Source organism: Oncorhynchus clarkii, chromosome 4 (assembly GCF_045791955.1).
Source record: "Oncorhynchus clarkii lewisi isolate Uvic-CL-2024 chromosome 4, UVic_Ocla_1.0, whole genome shotgun sequence".
Taxonomy (NCBI): domain Eukaryota; kingdom Metazoa; phylum Chordata; class Actinopteri; order Salmoniformes; family Salmonidae; genus Oncorhynchus; species Oncorhynchus clarkii.
In genome coordinates this window covers 72,120,939-72,143,220 of record NC_092150.1, presented here as the reverse complement: position 1 = coordinate 72,143,220, position 22,282 = coordinate 72,120,939, and the positions used below count along the sequence as shown (strand labels likewise).

Genomic DNA, 22,282 nt, shown 5'->3' with positions numbered 1-22,282 from the left:
AAAAAACTGATATCACATTTATGTATTTATTCAGACCTTTTACTCAGTATTTTGTTGAAGCACCTTTGGCAGTGATTACAGCCTCGAGTCTTCTTGGGTATGACCCTACAAGCTTGGCACACCTGTATTTGAGGAGTTTCTCCCCTTCTCATCTGTAGATCCTCTCAAGCTCTGTCAGGTTGGATGGGGGAGTGTTGCTGCACAGCTATTTTCAGGTCTCTTCAGAAGTGTTATATCAGATTCAAGTTTGGGCTCTGGCTGGGCCACTCAAGGACATTCAGAGACTTGTCCTGAAGCCCCTCCTGCTTTGTCTTGGCTGTGTGCTTAGGGTCGTTGTCCTGTTGGAAGGTGAACCTTCGCCCCAGTCGAAGGTCCTGAGATCTCTGAAGCAGGTTTTCATCAAGGATCTCTGAACTTTACTCCGTTCGTCTTTTCCTCGATCCTGACTTCTCCCAGTCCCTGCCGCTAAAAAACATCCCCACAGCATGATTCTGCCACCACCATGCTTCACCATAGGGATGGTGCCAGGTTTCCTCCAGACATGATGCTTGGCATTCAGACAAAATAGTTCATTTTTCTTTTAATCAGACCAGAGAATCTTGTTTCTCATGGTCTGAGTCCTTTAAGGTGCCTTTTGGCTTACTCAAAGCGGGCTGTCGTGTCTTATACTGAGGAGTGGCTTCCGGCTGGCCACTCTACCATGAAGGCCTAATTTTTATTTGTATAACAACTTCAGACATTTCTAAAAACCTGTTTCGCTTTGTCATTATGGGGTCTTCTTGTGTGTAGATTGAGGAAAAATACATTTAATCAATTTTAGAATAGGGCTGTAACGTACCAAAAAGGGAAGGGGTCTGAATACTTTGCGAATGTACTGTAGATAGAAATTCAGAATGCAGTTTTAACCTTATTATTGACTTGTTATAACATTGTATGTCTCAGAAGATCATGGAATGGAGATGTCTGTAGTGGGACCCCTAACAGCAGCCCTCCGGATGCAGAACGTGGTGCAAAGCAGCAGTCGTTGGGCCCAGGGACAACAGTACAGACCCTGGACACTCCGCAGCCTCAAGCTGCAGCCACTGTCACCTGTACCCAGGTAAGAACCAGGACGTACCCGTGTCACTGGGCAACCCAGGAACTAACCACATCCCTCTATACAAAACACAAAGCTCCCATTTGCACAACCTTTGAATGATGCTAAGAGAGGCAACATCTCTTCTTGCCTTGACAAACCTCAGCTCAAGTGTAGGAGATCTCACAAAAGGACTTCTCTCAGTATTCTAAGCGATGTTTAGATAATATTGTATTATAAGGTCTGAGGTAACTTGTCCACCCATTCCTCCACAGTGACATAGAGATCTCCCGTGCCCAGACCCCTAAGCCTGTGGACCAGCTGGCCCAAGAGATAGGCCTGCTGCAGGAAGAGACTGAGGCCTATGGCAGAACCAAAGCTAAGGTCCGCCTCTCACTCCTGGATCGCCTCAGAGAACAGCCTGATGGGAAATATGTGGTGGTGGCTGGGTGAGTCTTACCGTCCGTCTGGGCAAGGAATTTATTCTAGTTTGAACTTCACCCCTTAGCACATTTGTATTTTTACTCCCCCCCCCCACCCGATTCCATCTCTATTCTCACTACACTGCTCACAGAAATGTGCTCACTGTTAGTTTTACTACAAATGCCTGGGAACTAGGTTGTTTGGGTTTCCTCTTGTCAAATTCTACGAGAGAGAGTGAGCTGCCAGTAGGTTTTTTTTCTTTTAGATGGCGAAACAGAGAGGAAGATAAATATATATATATATATATATATATTTTCCTTCTTGGAGATGGATAGGGGTCAGGAGACCGTGGAGCCTTGCCTCATACCTGTCAGGGCCCCTGGCGGTCAGGGCCGGCCCCTCTTTGAAGGGTGTGTGAACGTTGCTCCTCTGACAGATCAGGCCCCACTGCCTCCTTTCATGTGTCTGGCTGAGGAATGCACTGCTGCCACTCGCCCCAACCCCTGGCAGACCGGCAGCAACACACACACACACACACACACACACACACACACACACACACACACACACACACACACACAGGTTCAAATGCGCTAAACACTCTTTTTTTCTCCAACCCAATGCCACAAGCATACACACACACACACTCCCACACACTGTCACATAAACACATGGTGTATTCAGAAATATTCACACCCCTTGACTTTTTCCACATTTTTTTTTGTTACAGCCGGAATTTTGTGTCACTGGCCTACACACAATACCCCTTTTAATGTCAGTGGAGATACGTTTGGAGACATATTTACAAATGTATAAAAAATGAAAAGCTGAAATGTCTTGAGTCAATAAATGTTAAACTCGTTTGATATGGCAAGCCTAAATAAGTTTAGGTGTACAAGTGTGCTTAACAAGTCACATAGTAAGTTGCATGGACTGTGTGCAATAATGGCGTTTAACATGATTTAATGATGACTGACTTTTTATTTATTTTATTTATTTCACCTTTATTTAACCAGCTAGGCCAGTTGAGAACACCTTTATTTAACCAGCTAGGCCAGTTGAGAACACCTTTATTTAACCAGCTAGGCCAGTTGAGAACACCTTTATTTAACCAGCTAGGCCAGTTGAGAACACCTTTATTTAACCAGCTAGGCCAGTTGAGAACACCTTTATTTAACCAGCTAGGCCAGTTGAGAACACCTTTATTTAACCAGCTAGGCCAGTTGAGAACACCTTTATTTCACCAGCTAGGCCAGTTGAGAACACCTTTATTTCACCAGCTAGGCCAGTTGAGAACACCTTTATTTCACCAGCTAGGCCAGTTGAGAACACCTTTATTTCACCAGCTAGGCCAGTTGAGAACACCTTTATTTCACCAGCTAGGCCAGTTGAGAACACCTTTATTTCACCAGCTAGGCCAGTTGAGAACACCTTTATTTCACCAGCTAGGCCAGTTGAGAACACCTTTATTTCACCAGCTAGGCCAGTTGAGAACACCTTTATTTCACCAGCTAGGCCAGTTGAGAACACCTTTATTTCACCAGCTAGGCCAGTTGAGAACACCTTTATTTCACCAGCTAGGCCAGTTGAGAACACCTTTATTTCACCAGCTAGGCCAGTTGAGAACACCTTTATTTCACCAGCTAGGCCAGTTGAGAACACCTTTATTTCACCAGCTAGGCCAGTTGAGAACACCTTTATTTCACCAGCTAGGCCAGTTGAGAACACCTTTATTTCACCAGCTAGGCCAGTTGAGAACACCTTTATTTCACCAGCTAGGCCAGTTGAGAACACCTTTATTTCACCAGCTAGGCCAGTTGAGAACACCTTTATTTCACCAGCTAGGCCAGTTGAGAACACCTTTATTTCACCAGCTAGGCCAGTTGAGAACACCTTTATTTCACCAGCTAGGCCAGTTGAGAACACCTTTATTTCACCAGCTAGGCCAGTTGAGAACACCTTTATTTCACCAGCTAGGCCAGTTGAGAACACCTTTATTTCACCAGCTAGGCCAGTTGAGAACACCTTTATTTCACCAGCTAGGCCAGTTGAGAACACCTTTATTTCACCAGCTAGGCCAGTTGAGAACACCTTTATTTCACCAGCTAGGCCAGTTGAGAACACCTTTATTTCACCAGCTAGGCCAGTTGAGAACACCTTTATTTCACCAGCTAGGCCAGTTGAGAACACCTTTATTTCACCAGCTAGGCCAGTTGAGAACACCTTTATTTCACCAGCTAGGCCAGTTGAGAACACCTTTATTTCACCAGCTAGGCCAGTTGAGAACACCTTTATTTCACCAGCTAGGCCAGTTGAGAACACCTTTATTTCACCAGCTAGGCCAGTTGAGAACACCTTTATTTCACCAGCTAGGCCAGTTGAGAACACCTTTATTTCACCAGCTAGGCCAGTTGAGAACACCTTTATTTAACCAGCTAGGCCAGTTGAGAACACCTTTATTTAACCAGCTAGGCCAGTTGAGAACACCTTTATTTAACCAGCTAGGCCAGTTGAGAACACCTTTATTTAACCAGGTAGGCCAGTAGAGAACACCTTTATTTAACCAGGTAGGCCAGTTGAGAACACCTTTATTTAACCAGGTAGGCCAGTTGAGAACACCTTTATTTAACCAGGTAGGCCAGTTGAGAACACCTTTATTTAACCAGCTAGGCCAGTTGAGAACACCTTTATTTCACCAGCTAGGCCAGTTGAGAACACCTTTATTTCACCAGCTAGGCCAGTTGAGAACACCTTTATTTAACCAGCTAGGCCAGTTGAGAACACCTTTATTTAACCAGCTAGGCCAGTTGAGAACACCTTTATTTAACCAGCTAGGCCAGTTGAGAACACCTTTATTTAACCAGCTAGGCCAGTTGAGAACACCTTTATTTAACCAGCTAGGCCAGTTGAGAACACCTTTATTTAACCAGCTAGGCCAGTTGAGAACACCTTTATTTAACCAGCTAGGCCAGTTGAGAACACCTTTATTTAACCAGCTAGGCCAGTTGAGAACACCTTTATTTAACCAGGTAGGCCAGTAGAGAACACCTTTATTTAACCAGGTAGGCCAGTTGAGAACACCTTTATTTAACCAGGTAGGCCAGTTGAGAACACCTTTATTTAACCAGCTAGGCCAGTTGAGAACACCTTTATTTAACCAGCTAGGCCAGTTGAGAACACCTTTATTTAACCAGCTAGGCCAGTTGAGAACACCTTTATTTAACCAGCTAGGCCAGTTGAGAACACCTTTATTTAACCAGCTAGGCCAGTTGAGAACACCTTTATTTAACCAGGTAGGCCAGTTGAGAACACCTTTATTTAACCAGCTAGGCCAGTTGAGAACAAGTTCTCATTTACAACTGAGACCTGGCCAAGATAAACGCAAAGCAGTGTGACACAAACAACAACACAGAGTTACACATCGGATAAACAAGCATACAGTCAATAACACAATAGGGAAAAAATAAAGTCTAGATACACTGTGCAAATGGCGTGAGGAGGTAAGGCAATAAACAGGCCATAGTAACGGAGTAATTACAGTTTAGCAAATTAACACTGGAGTGATAGATGAGCAGATGATGATGTGCAAGTAGAAATACTGGTGTGCAAAAGAGCAGAAAAGTACAATAAAACAATATGGGGGTGGGGTAGGTAGATTGGGTGGGATATTTACAGATGGGCTATGTACAGCTGCAGCGATCAGTTAGCTGTTCGGATAGCTGATGTTTAAAGTTCGTGAGGGAAATATAAGTCTCCAGCCTCAGCGATTTTTGCAATTCGTTCCAGTCCCTGGCAGCAGAGAACTGGAAGGAAAGGCGGCCAAAGCAGGTGTTGGCTTTGGGGATGAGCAGTGAGATATACCTGCTGGAGCGCGTGCTACGGGTGGGTGTTATCGTGACCAGTGAGCTGAGATAAGGCAGAGCTTTACCTACCTCATGACTACCGCATCTCTGTACCACACACATACAATTATCTATAAGGTGAGCAGTGAATTTCAAATGTGGATTCAACCAAATTCCAGGGAGGTTATCCAATGCCTCGCAAAGAAGGGCACCTATTGGTTGATGGGTAATTTTTTTCAAGCAGACATTCAATATCCCTTTGAGCATGGTGAAGTTATTAATTACACTTTGGATGGTATATCAATACACCCAGTCACTAGTAAGATACGGGCGTCGTTCCTAACTCAGTTGCTCAGGGATTTCACCATGAGGCCAATGGTGACTTTTAAACAGTTACATAGTTTAATTGCTGTGATAGAACATTGTAGTTACTCCACAATACTAAGCTAAATGACAGAGTGGAAAGGAAGCCTGTACAGAATAAAAATATTCCGAAACGTGCATCCCGTTTGCAATAAGGTACTAAAGTAAAACTGCAAAAAATGACCTTTATGACCTTATTTTTTTCCGGGGCAAATGCAACACATCACTGAGTACCACTCATGTTTTCGAGCAGGGTGGTGGCTGCATTATGTTATGGATATGCTTGTCATCGGCAAGAACTACATACATATATCTTTTTAAAAAAACGGATAAAAATAAACAGAATAGAGCTAAATACAGGCTAAATCCTAGAGGAAAACCTGGTTCAGTCTGCACCGGACACTGGGAGATGAATTCACCTTTCAGCTGGACAATAACCTTAAACACAAAGCCTGAGTTGCTACATGAGTTGCTTACAAAGATGACATTTGAATTTTCCTGAGTGACCTAGTTTGAGTTTTGACTTAAATTGGTTTAAATCTATTGCAAATCTATCTAGTAAATTATCAATTTTACAGAACTTGAATAATAAACAAATAAATGTCCAAATATTGTACAATCCAGGTGTGCAAAACTTACCCAGAAAGACTCACAGCTGTAGTCGCTGCCAAAGGTTATTCTAACATGTATTGACTCAAGAGTTTGAATACTTATGTAAGATTTTTCTGTATTTCGCTTTCAATGAATTTGCAAACATTTCTGAAAACACATTTTCACTTTGTCAAAATGGAGTTGTGTGTGTAGATGGGTGAGGAAAAAAGTCAATTTAATCCATTTTGAATTCAGGATGTAACACAACAAATGTGGAATAAGTGAAGGGGTATGAATACTTTCTGAAGGCACTGTACACACTGATTCACTATCCGGCTCTTACTTCCCTCGGTCTCACACACACACTCTCGCTCTTCTTAAGGAGCCGTCTTTGTTCCCTGAGGGGCCTCACTCAATTGTTTTCAGAAGAAGAGAGCATGTTCACCGGATAGGGAGAGAGAAAGTGCCTCTACCTTTTTCTTCCCTCTTTTCCCACCTTTTACCACAAACTGAGCAACATTCGGTTAAAAGAAGAATTACATTTTAAGTCAATTTTTAATAGGTCTCACAGGGTTCTCACTTTTATATTTGATTTATTCATCTCTATAATGTCCAGCGAGATACCAATTGGTCACATGAATTAGTCCAATTGGACTAATGAATCTGGTTGCCTTGGATACAGGCTAAATGTGGTTAGGGCTGTGAGGTGCTGCTGATTAGATTATAGCACGAGTGGACCAGTAGCCTACACATTAGATGATGTGAGACCAATGCACTCCCCCTGCTTTGAGTCCCTCATTCTAGAACTATACTCTATTAGTGTGTGTACGTTTCTCTTAATGTTATCTCTTTTCTCTCCAACACCAGTATCACTCCGACCCCCCTGGGGGAGGGTAAGAGCACGGTGGTCATTGGCCTGGTCCAGGCGCTCTCTGCCCACCTCAAGCTCAACTCCTTCGCCTGCCTCAGACAGCCCTCTCAGGGGCCCACCTTTGGGGTTAAAGGTCAGAGAGGGCAGATCTCTACTCGTATATCTATGTTAGAGAAAGCATATCTATGCTAATAAATGAATCTGTTCACATATCCATCTGCTTCTTATGAGGAGAATGGTATGGGAATGTTGTCTGTATGACGCTAATTGTTAACATCTTTTTTTCAGATTGTAAGGGGATGGAGGTGGAGTAGTTTACTTAGTCCACAGCTCAGCAGTACTCCTGTCTCCCTCATGCCTGTTGTCTCGCTCTCACTGTGTGTTTTGTCTGTGTGTTCCCCTAGGGGGCGCCGCGGGAGGGGGATATGCCCAGGTCATCCCTATGGAGGAGGTAAGAGACACACACAGGCAGCTCTCAGCTGGACCCACGGCTTCAAAGGGGCTACACAAACACACCAATGTTTAAACTATACACACACACACACACCCCAAGGCGTGCATAACATTCTCTGTGACTAAAGTGTGCGTGAAGAGACAAGGTGGAGGGTGAGAGCTGGAGGGAGGGATATGGGGAGGGAGGCGTCAGACTTCAAAGTCAGAGAGACAGACACTTCAGAGAAGGCTCTTCAGCCTCCTAGCCTCCCTGCCTTCAACACAAACACCAGCACCGTTGAACTCCCCCTCTTCTCTCTCTTTCTCTCCTCAATACTCCAGTGGCTGTTAAATGGATCTTTAAACTACATGATGGAGTCTGTTGGCCTGTAAGGGCACTGACTGTATTGTGATCTTTGTGTGTCGTGGTGTAGTCACAGAGGTGGGGGTCCAGTCAAGTATAGGGCAACATGAGTTCATAGTCACAGTATGAGACATGGCATATAGCCTGATTGAAATTGCATATAATCCTCCCTCTTGGTTTTCTATGGAACTCTACTCTGTTCAATGAAATTCAGTAAATTGAGTTTTCACTTCTGTAGTTATTTCACTTTTGAATATGATGACTTGCTCTCTTTTTGCTCACTCTTCTCTCTGTCTCTCTGTCCCATCTTCTTTATATCTTTGTCTCTGTCCCGTCCCACCTTTATCTCTCTCTGTGTCTCTCTGTCCCACCATCGTTCTCTCTCTCTTTGTCCCATCTTCTCTCTCTCAGTTCAACCTCCATTTGACAGGTGATATCCATGCAATCACTGCAGCCAATAACCTGGTGGCCGCTGCCATTGATGCCCGGATGCTGCACGAGGCCACCCAAAAAGACAAGGTGACAGTGATGTCATAATTCAGAGTGATTCTGACATCACAATGGAGAGTTATGCCATCAGAATGCAGAGTTGTCCTAAAAATGATATTGACATCACAATGTAAATAGTTTCAGTGTATTCCCAGTAGTATTAGATAGCCGCAACGTTCAAACTCCATTTTCTTGTCTGCTTGTTTAAGACAATTATAAAACTAAATTTAAGAAAAGCACATGTCTGAAGATTGCTTTTCAACATCGTCTGTTCCCGAGCGTTTTCACTACTTAAAACATAATATTGTAGGGACTCATGCCCCTTTTCTTGACGGTGCTAGCAGCCATGTGAGTGCTAGCTAGCTAGCTACCGACCGGAACATTATGCTAGCCATGACCAACAACACAAACAAACGTACTATACAGATGCAAGTAGTGAGGAGTTAAACGGACTATACTAAACGAGTTAAATGTCTTTCCTATGGTATAACGGTTTTCCACGCACAACTACCTGTAGCCTACCTGGACACCGGTTCCCCACAATCTCCCATGTCGAGTAGCCTGAAACCACAGGGCTCTTCTCGCAGGCTCTATTACTCTGTCGGTTCCACACAATCTCCCATGCCGAGTAGCCTGAAACCACAGGGCTCTTCTCGCAGGCTCTATTACTCTGTCGGAGCATTGCGACTCGTATGTCGAGACTTTTGCCCTGGTTACATGTACACTGAACAACACTCCAGCTTTTCGGCGTGTTTTGTTATTTCTATATAACTAAGTTGTCTCTTTCACACTGGGGTTTAATGGGAAAGCATGTTTGTTTTCCCCAATTTGTGGTCGAGGGGAAATCCTTATTAGGTGAACATCGTATAGGAGGGATATGTCAGTGTATAAAGAAGTTCTTCCATGCAAATCCCTTCAAAGCATTGTTAGATGCCTAAATGTGACACTAGTGAGATCACAATGTTGTCTCAGGACCCATTTAACTTCCATATTGTGTATGAATTATGAAATCACCACTTGATATATTCTCTTTTACTGTTCCATCTCTCCAGGCTCTGTACAGCAGACTGGTCCCCTCAGTGAATGGAGTCAGGCGCTTCTCTCCCATACAGATTGCCAGGCTACGTGTAAGTCCACCCAAATTCACTGCCTAAAGTCCTATGTTTACTGGCTATTGTTCAGTTACCTCGCCCAGTTATGTCCCTAAGACCTCCACTAGGTGGCCTCAGTGAGCTGATATACTGGTCGTCCAAAGTCCCTTCATAGTACCTCCCACTCTGCAGCACTATCCCCTCAACATCACCACTCATCTGTTTGGATTACAGTTAGAGTAATATAGGACTCTATGATTTACCATAGATCTTTTTATAGGAGTGTTGATAGCAGTCCGGCTTACTGTTAAACCATAAGAAACAGATAGGAGATGGAGGCGTGAGGTCCCCCGAACCAGCACACAGCCTCAGAGACACAAACACACAACTTGAGGAAGACTTGAGTGGTGAAGTTCAGGAGGATGTGAAATATTCATCCGTTTGAAGATATGTGGAAGAGGGAGGGAAACCGAGAGAGTGGAAGAGCTTTGAGGGAGAAGTACTGGAGGAGTCTCTTAAGAATTGTCTAATGAAGGTAATCTAGAACTAGACATAAATGAAAGATCTGTCTGTCTTCTGCCAGAAATGTTAACTCAGGAACCACACCTGTGTTGAAGCACCTGCTTTCAATACACTTTGTATCCCTCATTTACTCAAGTGTTTCCTTTATTTTGGTAGTTACTTTTAGTTGGGAAAGGTGATATGATAGACATCACAGGGAAATTCTAGGATAAGAGATAGATGTCTGAGATCGGAAAATTCAGCCTTTTGGACCTAATTGAACGGTCTTTTTTACCAGGTAAGTTGACAGATCATATTCTCAGCAACGACTTGGGGAATAGTTACAGGGGAGAGGAGGGGTGAATGAGCCAATTGGTAGCCGGGGATGATTAGGTGGCAATGATGGTATGAGGGGCCAGATCAGATTGGGAATTATGGCCAGGACACCGGGGTTGACACCCCTACTCTTATGATAAGTGCCATTGGATCTTTAGTGACAACCGAGAGTCAGGACACCCGTTTAAAACACGGTGCCCTACACAGGGCAATAACCCCAATCACTAACCTGGGATATACTTTTTTTTGGACCAGAGGAAAGAGTGCCTCCTACTGGCCCTCAAACTCTACTTCCAGTAGCATCTGGCCTCCCATCCAGGGACTAACCCTTCTTAGCTTCAGAGGTCTGCCAGCAGTGGGATGCAGGTGCAATGCTGCTGGCTTTACCACTGTAAGATTCATAAACTGTTGTTGACATTATCATTTCTCTTTCTCTCTCTCTCTCCTGCTCTAGCGTTTGGGCATCAGTGAGATTGACCCCAGTGCTCTCACGCCCCAGGAGGTCAGCTCCTTTGTCCGTCTCGACCTCGACCCCGCCAAGGTCACCTGGCAGAGAGGTAGGACCCTGTCCAATCAGTTATTCCCCCCTCCCATATTACAGGCCCCCCACATGATTGGGTAATGTGTTGATTTGAGTGGTGGAGCAGGGTTTCCGTTAGCCGGTAATTGTAATTGTAGCCGGCCATTTGTGCTGCTGGGAGAGAGAAAGCAAGAAAGGAGCCTTGGCCTAAAATGAAAGTTGGAGAGTATGCTTATAGTGAAAAGCTTACAAGGCAGGACTCCAGACTGTGACCTTTTACTCACCAACCCTTTACTTTAAAAAATATATATATTTGAACCTTTTATTTAACTAGGCAAGTCAGTTAATAACAAATTCTTATTTTCAATGACGGCCTAGGAACAGTGGGTTACCTGCCTTGTTCAGGGGCAGAACGACAGATTGTTACCTTGTCAGCTTGTGGATTCGATCTTGCAACCTTTCAGTTACTAGTCCAACGCTCTAACCACTAGGCTACATGCCGCACTTGGCTGTGCGAGTAAAAAAAAATGATTGGTCGCGTCGTTGCTGGCTGCACATTCATTAACCTCACTAAAACATAAAGGTTGGAGGCTGAAACCATGATTTGGACAAAAGGTAAGTAGATTATCCTCATGTTTCCTGTAATGAAGGTGTCTGCCTGCCTGTACCTTTTTTAGCTGGGGCCTGCTGCTGTGTCAAGCGAGACACTCTCCTTTCCTGGGAGAAAAAAAATCTGTTTTCTGATTGTATAACTATCCTGTTGCGTCACGAAAAAATAAACAAAATAGTTTGACCAAATCATGGGCTGGTGCCACGGTCTGAAAAACAGTTCCATCAGGGGAAATGTTAGTCTGGAGCCCCTGCTACCAGGGGAATGTCCTAAATATGGAAAAGTGGTTGTGGACAAAGATGACAAGAATATTGACGCGGCTTAATGGTGGCTACTGTACAACTCGCTATTCAGTTAGGATACAATTCTGGAGTATTTATAATCATTTGTTTTATCATTATTATTGTATTTCATTGTTGTTATTGTAGGCCAATGTACTGTATTAATCCAAAACAGTTCTTTAGCCCTTGTGTAGTCTTAACATTCTGAATACTCCTAAGGGTCAAAAATGACCCGCCTTCACTAAACCCCTAAAATTAAGCGGCTTATTAATTGAATTTTAAACCTCAAATCTATTTTGCATGAGGAAACAACCTGTCATTAATCACATACTTTGTGAATATCTGGGTTTTCCCTCTTCACAATGCAGAAAGGCTGCATTTAATGAGTGGACTAGAGGTCGACCGATTAATCGGAATGGCCGATTTAATTAGGGCCGATTTCAAGTTTTCATAACAATCGGAAATCGGTATTTTTGAACACCGATTTGGCCGATTTAAAAAATATATATATGTATATATATATATATACAGTGCCTTGCGAAAGTATTCGGCCCCCTTGAACTTTGCGACCTTTTGCCACATTTCAGGCTTCAAACATAAAGATATAAAACTGTATTTTTTTGTGAAGAATCAACAACAAGTGGGACACAATCATGAAGTAGAACGACATTTATTGGATATTTCAAACTTTAACAAATCAAAAACTGAAAAATTGGGCGTGCAAAATTATTCAGCCCCCTTACTTTCAGTGCAGCAAACTCTTGTTGACCTAAATGACTAATGATGATAAATACAATCCACCTGTGTGTAATCAAGTCTCCGTATAAATGCACCTGCACTGTGATAGTCTCAGAGGTCCGTTAAAAGCGCAGAGAGCATCATGAAGAACAAGGAACACACCAGGCAGGTCCGAGATACTGTTGTGAAGACGTTTAAAGCCGGATTTGGATACAAAAAGATTTCCCAAGCTTTAAACATCCCAAGGAGCACTGTGCAAGTGATAATATTGAAATGGAAGGAGTATCAGACCACTGCAAATCTACCAAGACCTGGCCGTCCCTCTAAACTTTCAGCTCATACAAGGAGAAGACTGATCAGAGATGCAGCCAAGAGGCCCATGATCACTCTGGATGAACTGCAGAGATCTACAGCTGAGGTGGGAGACTCTGTCCATAGGACAACAATCAGTCGTATATTGCACAAATCTGGCCTTTATGGAAGAGTGGCAAGAAGAAAGCCATTTCTTAAAGATATCCATAAAAAGTGTTGTTTAAAGTTTGCCACAAGCCACCTGGGAGACACACCAAACATGCGGAAGAAGGTGCTCTGGTCAGATGAAACCAAAATTGAACTTTTTGGCAACAATGCAAAACGTTATGTTTGGCGTAAAAGCAACACAGCTGAACACACCATCCCCACTGTCAAATATGGTGGTGGCAGCATCATGGTTTGGGCCTGCTTTTCTTCAGCAGGGACAGGGAAGATGGTTAAAATTGATGGGAAGATGGATGGAGCCAAATACAGGACCATTCTGGAAGAAAACCTGATGGAGTCTGCAAAAGACCTGAGACTGGGACGGAGATTTGTCTTCCAACAAGACAATGATCCAAAACATAAAGCAAAATCTACAATGGAATGGTTCAAAAATAAACATATCCAGGTGTTAGAATGGCCAAGTCAAAGTCCAGACCTGAATCCAATCGAGAATCTGTGGAAAGAACTGAAAACTGCTGTTCACAAATGCTCTCCATCCAACCTCACTGAGCTCGAGCTGTTTTGCAAGGAGGAATGGGAAAAAATTTCAGTCTCTCGATGTGCAAAACTGATAGACATACCCCAAGCGACTTACAGCTGTAATCGCAGCAAAAGGTGGTGCTACAAAGTATTAACTTAAGGGGGCTGAATAATTTTGCACGCCCAATTTTTCAGTTTTTGATTTGTTAAAGTTTGAAATATCCAATAAATGTCGTTCCACTTCATGATTGTGTCCCACTTGTTGTTGATTCTTCACAAAAAAATACAGTTTTATATCTTTGTTTGAAGCCTGAAACGTGGCAAAAGGTCGCAAAGTTCAAGGGGGCCGAATACTTTCGCAAGGCACTGTGTGTATATATATATATATATATATATATATATATATATATATATATATATATATATATATATATATATATATTTATATATATATATATATATATATATATATATATATATATATATTTATATATATATATATTTATTTTTTTAACACCTTTTATTTAACTAGGCAAGTCAGTTAAGAGCACATTCTTATTTTCAATGACGGCCTAGGAACAGTGGGTTACCTGCCTTGTTCGGGGGCAGTAAGACAGATTTTTACCTTGTCAGCTCGGGGGATTCAATCTTGCAACCTTACAGTTATCCTGATATCGGGATTGCAGCCATAACAAGTTGAGTGTCATCAACAACCGCTGAATAGCATAGCGCTACATACAATAAATATTACTATAAATATTTATATTCATGAAATCACAAGTGCAATATCGGAAAACACAGCTTAGCCTTTTGTTAGTCCACCTGTCGTGTCAGATTTTGAAATGATGCTTTACAGCGAAAGCAATCCAAGCGTTTGTAAGTTTATCGATCGCACGATAAAACATTAAGTACACTTAGCATCAGGTAGCTCGGTCACGAAAATCAGAAAAGCAATCAAATTAATCGTTTACCTTTGATGATCTTCGGATGTTTTCACTCACAATATTCCCAGTTAGACAACAAATGTTCCTTTTTGTTCCATAAAGATTATTTTTAGATACAAAATACCTCCGTTTGTTTGTCGCGTTATGTTCAGAAATCCACAGGAAAGAGTGGTCACAACAACGCAGACAAATTCCAAATAGTTTCCATAATGTCCACAGAAACATGTGAAACGTTTTTTATAATCAATCCTCAGGTTGTTTTTAAAATATATAATCGATAGTATATCAGCTGCAAATGTCTTTCACCGTAGGAGAGGGAAAAGCAATACCTATCCAAACTCTGTTGTGTGAGGAAAACTCATGTGACCACTTGACGCGATGTTATCGTTCTGGCTCATTTTTCAAAATAAAAGCCTGAAACTATGTCTGAAGACTTTTGACACCTTGAGGAAGCGATAGGAAAAGGAATCTGGTTCATATCCCTTTAAATGGAGCAAAGGGAGGCTATGGAACATGGAGTTTTCAAAATAGAAGCCACTTCCTGCTTTGATTTTCCTCAGGGTTTCGCCTGCAATATCAGTTCTGTTATACTCACAGACAATATTTAGACAGTTTTGGAAACTTTAGAGTGTTTTCTATCCAATACTACTACTAATATGCATATATTAGCAACTGAGCCTGAGGAGCTTGCCGTTTACAATGGGCACCTTTTCATCCAAGCTACTCAATACTGCCCACCAGCCATAAAAAGTTTTAACTAGTCCAACGCTCTAACCACCTGATTACATTGCACTCCACGAGGAGACTGCCTGTTACGCGAATGCAGTAAGCCAAGGTAAGTTGCTAGCTAGCATTAAACTTATCTTATAAAAAACAATCAATCAATCATAACCACTAGTTAACTACACATGGTTGATGATATTACTAGTTTATCTAGCGTGTCCTGCGTTGCATATAATCGATGTGGTGCGTATCGTTGCTCCAATGTGTACCTAACCATAAACATCAATGGCTTCCTTAAAATCAATACACAGAAGTATATATTTTTAAACCTGCATATTTAGCTAAAAGAAATCCAGGTTACCAGGCAATATTAACCAGGTGAAATTGTGTCACTTCTCTTGCGTTCATTGCACGCAGAGTCAGGGTATATGCAACAGTTTGGGCTGCCTAATTTGCCAGAATTGTATGTAATTATGACATAACATTGAAGGTTGTGCAATGTAACAGGAATACAGTGGGGCAGAAAAGTATTTAGTCAGCCACCAATTGTGCAAGTTCTCCCATTTAAAAAGATGAGAGGCCTGTCATTTTCACCATAGGTACACTTTAACTATGACAGACAAAATGAGAGCAAAAATCCAGAAAATCACATTGTAGGAATTTTAATGAATTTATTTGCAAATTATGGTGGAAAATAAGTATTTGGTCACCTACAAACAAGCAAGACTTCTGGCTCTCACAGACCTGTAACTTCTTCTTTAAGAGGCTCCTCTGTCCTCCACTCGTTACCTGTATTAATGGCACCTGTTCGAACTTGTTATCAGTATAAAAGACACCTGTCCACAACCTCAAACAGTCACACTCCAAACTCCACTATGGCCAAGACCAAAGAGCTGTCAAAGGACACCAGAAACACAATTGTAGACCTGCACCAGGCTGGGAAGACTGAATCTGCAATAGGTAAGCAGCTTGGTTTGAAGAAATCAACTGTGGGAGCAATTATTAGGAAATGGAAGACATACAAGACCATCTCCCTCGATCTGGGGCTCCACGCAAGATCTCACCCCGTGGGGTCAAAATGATCACAAGAACGGTGAGCAAAAATCCCAGAACCACACGGGTGGACCTAGTGAATGACCTGCAGAGAGCTGGGACCAAAGTAACAAAGCCTACCATCAGTAACACACTACGCCGCCAGGGACTCAAATCCTGCAGTGCCAGACGTGTCCCCCTGCTTAAGCCAGTACATGTCCAGGCCTGTCTGAAGTTTGCTAGAGAGCATTTGGATGATCCAGAAGAACATTGGGAGAATGTCATATGATCAGATGAAACCAAAATAGAACTTTTTGGTAAAAACTCAACTCATCGTGTTTGGAGGACAAAGAATGCTGAGTTTCATCCAAAGAACACCATACCTACTGTGAAGCATGGGGGTGGAAACATCATGCTTTGGTGCTGTTTTTCTGCAAAGGGACCAGGACGACTGATCCGTGTAAAGGAAAGAATGAATGGGGCCATGTATCGTGAGATTTTGAGTGAAAACCTCCTTCCATCAGCAAGGGCATTGAAGATGAAACGTTGCTGGGTCTTTCAGCATGACAATGAACCCAAACATACCGCCCGGGCAACGAAGGAGTGGCTTCGTAAGAAGCATTTCAAGGTCCTGGAGTGGCCTAGCCAGTCTCCAGATCTCAACCCCATAGAAGATCTTTGGAGGGAGTTGAAAGTCCGTGTTGCCCAGCAACAGCCCCAAAACATCACTGCTCTAGAGGAGATCTGCATGGAGGAATGGGCCAAAATGCCAGCAACAGTGTGTGAAAACCTTGTGAAGACTTACAGAAAACGTCTGACCTATGTCATTGCCAACAAAGGGTATATAACAAAGTATTGAGAAACTTTTGTTATTGACCAAATACTTATTTTCCACCATAATTTGCAAATAAATTCATTAAAAATTCTACAATGTGATTTTCTGGGAAAAAAAATATAATTTTGTCTGTCATAGTTGAAGTGTACCTATGATGAAAATTACAGGCCTCATCTTTTTAAGTGGGAGAACTTGCACAATTGGTGGCTGACTAAATACTTTTTTGCCCCACTGTATTTAGACTTATGGAGGCCACCCGTTAGATAAAATACGGAACGGTTCCGTATTTCACTGAAAGAATAAACGTCTTGTTTTCGAGATGATAGTTTCTGGATTTGGCCATATTAATGACCTAAGGCTCGTATTTCTGTGTGTTATCATGTTATAACTAACTCTATGATTTGATAGAGCAGTCTGACTGAGCGATGGTAGGCACCAGCAGACTTGTAAGCATTCATTCAAACAGCACTTTTGTGCGTTTGCCAGCGGCTGTTTATGACTTCAAGCCTATCAACTCCTGAGATTAGTCTGGTGTAAGCGATGTGAAATGGCTAGCTAGTTAGCGGGGTGCACGCAAAGTACCCACAAAACACCAGTCTCAACATCAATTATAGAGGCGACTCGGGGATGCTGGCCTTCTAGGCATAGTTCCTCTGTTCAGTGTCTGTGTTCTTTTGTCCATCTTATCTTTTTTCCTTTTTATTGGCCAGTCTGAGAGATGGCTTTTTTTTGTTGTTTTTTTTGCAAACAATAGGCTATACAGTTTGGCGGCAGATAGCTTAGTGGTTAGAGCGTTGGACTAGTAACCGAAAGGTTGCAAGATCGAAACCCTGAGCTGACAAGGTAAAAATCTGTCGTTCTGCCCCTGAACAAGGCAGTTAACCCACTGTTCCGAGGCCGTCATTGAAAATAAGAATTTGTTCTTAACTGACTTGCCTAGTTAAATAAAGGTTCAAAAATATATATGTATAGATCAAAACACAAGGAATAGTGTTTTTGTAATTAGTTATAGGCTGTTTTTAAGGACATGTTAATTTGGCCAATATCCCTTGTTTTGATGGCGCTAGCTGTTTGGGTGGATGAGTTGCGCACCTAATGCATATGGATGACCACACTGTTGAGTGAGACCTAAAGACCTAAAGAACTCACCTTAATCTTCTCTATTGGCACTTAGTCTCTTCCACGTTCTAATGTTCCATTATTTCATTAAAATGTAATCAGTCATGCATGTTTCCAAGTTCATAACTTCAAATAAGTCACCCCCCACACATGCGGTGACCGCACCTGGCTTAAATGGTGCCTCTAGAGACAAAACCTCTCACATCGTCACTCAATGCCTAGGCTTACCTCCACTGTACTCACATCCTACCATACTATTGTACATTATGCCTTGAATCTATTCTTCCGCGCCCAGAAACCTGCTCCTTTTACTCTGTTCTGAACGCACTAGACGACCAGTTCTTTTAGCCTTTAGCCGTACTCTTATCCTACCTCCTTTGTTCCTCTGGTGATGGAGGTTAATCCCTGCAGCCCCCAGCATCACTCCCATTCCCCAGGCCCTCTCATTTGTTGACTTCTGTAACCGCAAAAGCCTCATTGGAAGCCTCCACCAACCCAGATGTCCTAGCCGTGTCTGAATCCTGGCTTAGGAAGGCCACAAAATCCTGAAATTTCCATCCCTAACTATAACATTTTCCGACAAGATAGAACTGCCAAAGGGGGCGGAGTTAGCCTGCAGAATTCTGTCATACTATCCAGGTCTGTGCCCAAACAATTCGAGCGCTTCTACTTTTAAAAATCCACCTTTCCAGAAACAAGTCTCCCACCGTTGCCGCTTGTTATAGACTCCCCTCGGCCCCCAGTTGTGCCCTGGACACCATATGTGAATTGATCGCCACCCCCATCTATCTTCAGAGTTAGTACTGTTAGGTGACCTAAACTGGGACATGCTTAACACCCCGGCCGTCCTACAATCTAAGCTAGATGCCCTCAATCTCACACAAATCATCAAGGATTCTACCAGGTACAACCCTAAATCCGTAACCATGGGCACCCTCTTAGATATCATCCTGACCCACCTGCCCTCTAAATACACCTCTGCTCTCTTCCACCAGGATCTCAGCGATCACTGCCTCATTGCCTGCGTGCATACTGTGTCCGCGGTCAAATGACCACCCCTCATTACTGTCAAACGCTCCCTAAAACACTTCAGTGAGCAGGCCTTTCTAATCGACCTGGCCCGGGTATCCTGGAAGGATATTGACCTCATCCCGTGAGTAGAGGATGCCTGGATGCTCTTTAAAAGTGCTTTCCTCTCCATCTTAAATAAGCATGGCCCATTCAAAAAATGTAAAACTAAGAACAGATGGTTCACCCCAGACTTGACTGCCCTTGACCAGCACAAGAACATTCTGTGGCGTTCTGTATTAGCATCGAATATGATATGCAACTTTTCAGGGAAGTCCGGAACCAATATATTCATTCAGTTAGGAAAGCTAAGGTTAGCTTTTTCAAACAGCAATTCGATTCCTGTAGCACTAATTCCAAACAGTTTTGGGACACTAAAGTCCATGAAGAATAAGAGCCCCTCCTCCTAGCTGCCCACTGCACTGAGGATAGGAAACACTGTCACCACCAATAAATCTACGATAATCAATCATTTCAATAAGTATTTTTCCACGGCTGGCCATGCTTTCCACCTGGCTACCCCTACCCTGGCCAACATCTCAGCACCCCCTACAGCAACTTGCCCATACCCACCCGCTTCTCCTTCACCCAAATCCAGACAGCTGATGTTCTGAAAGAACTGCAAAATCTGGATCCCTACAAATCATCTGGGCTAGACAATCTGTACCCTCTTTCTAAAATTATCTGCCAAAATTGTTGCATCCCCTATTACTAGGCTATTCAACCTGTCTTTCGTATGTATTGTCTGAGATCCCCAAAGATTTGAAAGCTGCCGTGGTCATCCCCCTCTTCAAAGGGGGAGACACTCTAAACCCAAACTGTTATAGACCTATATCCATCCTGCCTTTCTAAAATCTTCGAAAGCCAGGTTAATAAACAGATCACAGACCATTTCGAATCCCACCGTACCTTTTCCACTATGCAATCTGGTTTCCGAGATCGTCATGGGTGCACCTCAGCCACGCTCAAGGTCCTAAACAATATCACAACCGCCATCGATAAGAGACGGCTGCACAGTACTGTCTTAATCAACCTGGCCAAGGCTTTCAACTCTGTTAATCACCGCACTCTTATCGGCAGAGTCAATAGCCTTGGCTTCTCAAATGACTGCCTCACCTGGTTCACCAACTACTTCTCAGATCGAGTTCAGTGTGTCAAATCGGAGGGCTTGTTGTCCGGACCTCTGGCAGTCTCTATGGGGGTGCCACAGGGCTCAATTCTCGGGCTGATTCTTTTCTCTGTATATATCAATGATGTCGCTCTTGCTGCGGGTGATTCTCTGATCCACTTCTACACAGACGACACCATTCTGTATACATCTGGCCTTCTTTAGACACTGTGCTAACAAACCTCCAAACGAGCTTCAACACCATACAACACTCCTTCCTTGGCCTCCAACTGCTTTTAAATGCTAGTAAAACTAAGTGCATGCTCTTCAACCGATTGCTGCACACACCCTCCCGCCAGATTAGCGTCACTGCTCTCGATGGTTCTGACCTAGAATATGTGGACAACTACCAATGTGTCTGGTTAGACTAAACTGTCCTTCCAGACTCACATTAAGCATCTCCAATCCAAAATTGAATCTAGAATCTGCTTCCTATTTCGCAACAAAGCCTCCTTCACTCATGCCGCCAAACATACCCTCGTAAAACTGTCTATCCTACCCATCCTTGACTTCGGCAATGTCATTTACAAAATAGCCCCAACACTCTTCTCAGACTACATCCAATTTGCGATCACTGTGCCATCTGTTTTATCACCAAAGCCCCATATACTGCCCACTGTATGCTCTTGTTGGCTGGCTCTCACTACATATCCAAACCCACTAGCTCCAGGTCATCTATAAGTCTTTGCTAGGTAAAGCCAAGCCTTAACTCAGCTCACTGGTCACCATAGCAACACCCACCTGTAGCACGCACTCCAGCAGGTATATTGCACTGGTCATCCCCAAAGCCAACACTTCAGTTGTCAGAGCAGCTTGCCTGTGTACAGGTACAGTAAATCTGTAAATAGCACACCCGACTACCTCATCACCATATTATTACTTACCCTCTTGCTCTTTCTCACCCCAGTATCTCTACTTGCACATCTATCACTCCAGTATGAATGCTAAATTGTGATTATTTTGCCTCTATGGCCTATTTATTGCCTTATCTCCCTTCTCTTCTACATTTGCACACACTGTGCATAGATTTTTCGATTTTTATTTTGTGTTATTGACTGTACGTTTGTTTATGTGTAACTCTTGTTTTTGTCGCACTGCTTTGCTTTATCTTGGCCAGGTCGCAGTTGAAATTTGCAACTTGTTCTCAACTGGCCTACCTGGTTAAATAAAGGTTAAATAAAAACGTTTAGTGAATTGAATAGGCCTACCTTTATCAATTTATACTTTTTCAATTACATTTTTATTTAGCCTGCCTACCCCAGCCAAACCCTAACCCGGACGATGCTGTGCCAATTGTGCGCCGCCCTATGGGACTCCCAATCACGGCCGGTTGTGATACAGCCTGGCATCAAACCAGGGTCTGTAGTGACACCTCTAGCACTGAGATGCAGTGCCTTAGACCGCTGCGCCACTTGGGAGCATGTGTCTTAATTATGTCTGTGAGAACGTGTTTATTTCCAGTCTGAGAAATGTGTGGTTTTTCTTGGCTGGCGCTGGTCATCCAGAGGTCTCTTTAGGTCGTGTGTGTCAGTTACAGGCCCATCCTACATGTGTTTTAATACTGTTTACTGTCCAAATGGGTTTTACAGGCCAGGGTTGGGTTGTAAAGGACGTGACTCAATACTGTGTACCAGCGGGTCACACAGGTTTTAAAAGCTCTCCCTGGTCCATGTTTATGAATGACCGTTAAACTGGCCTCTATCAGATGTTTTCCACATGTCACTGAAACATTATGACGTTTTGAAGGGGCTCACTAATTTAGATGTAATCTTTTTATATTTTTATTTATGCGATTAGGGTTGCAAAAATCCCAGGTTTTCCAGGAATCCCGGTTGGAAGATTCATGGATTTCATGCTTATTCCATCCTGA

General features: G+C 43.0%; 1 protein-coding gene across 4 annotated transcripts in view; it reads left to right on the top strand.

The window, feature by feature from the left end:
• LOC139407242 (methylenetetrahydrofolate dehydrogenase (NADP+ dependent) 1 like) overlaps nucleotides 1-22,282 on the top strand; it is an 88,318-nt gene that overhangs the window by 4,696 nt on the left and 61,340 nt on the right. For 2 of the 4 annotated variants that reach the window (XM_071150842.1, XM_071150844.1), the window contains exons 9-15: nucleotides 943-1,099; nucleotides 1,351-1,524; nucleotides 7,162-7,298; nucleotides 7,570-7,616; nucleotides 8,373-8,480; nucleotides 9,503-9,577; nucleotides 10,833-10,935. In XM_071150842.1, the coding sequence (XP_071006943.1) occupies nucleotides 943-1,099; nucleotides 1,351-1,524; nucleotides 7,162-7,298; nucleotides 7,570-7,616; nucleotides 8,373-8,480; nucleotides 9,503-9,577; nucleotides 10,833-10,935 (801 nt within the window). The remainder of the gene's footprint in view (nucleotides 1-942; nucleotides 1,100-1,350; nucleotides 1,525-7,161; nucleotides 7,299-7,569; nucleotides 7,617-8,372; nucleotides 8,481-9,502; nucleotides 9,578-10,832; nucleotides 10,936-22,282) is intronic. The other 2 variants (XM_071150843.1, XM_071150841.1) reach the window with 1 other exon arrangement.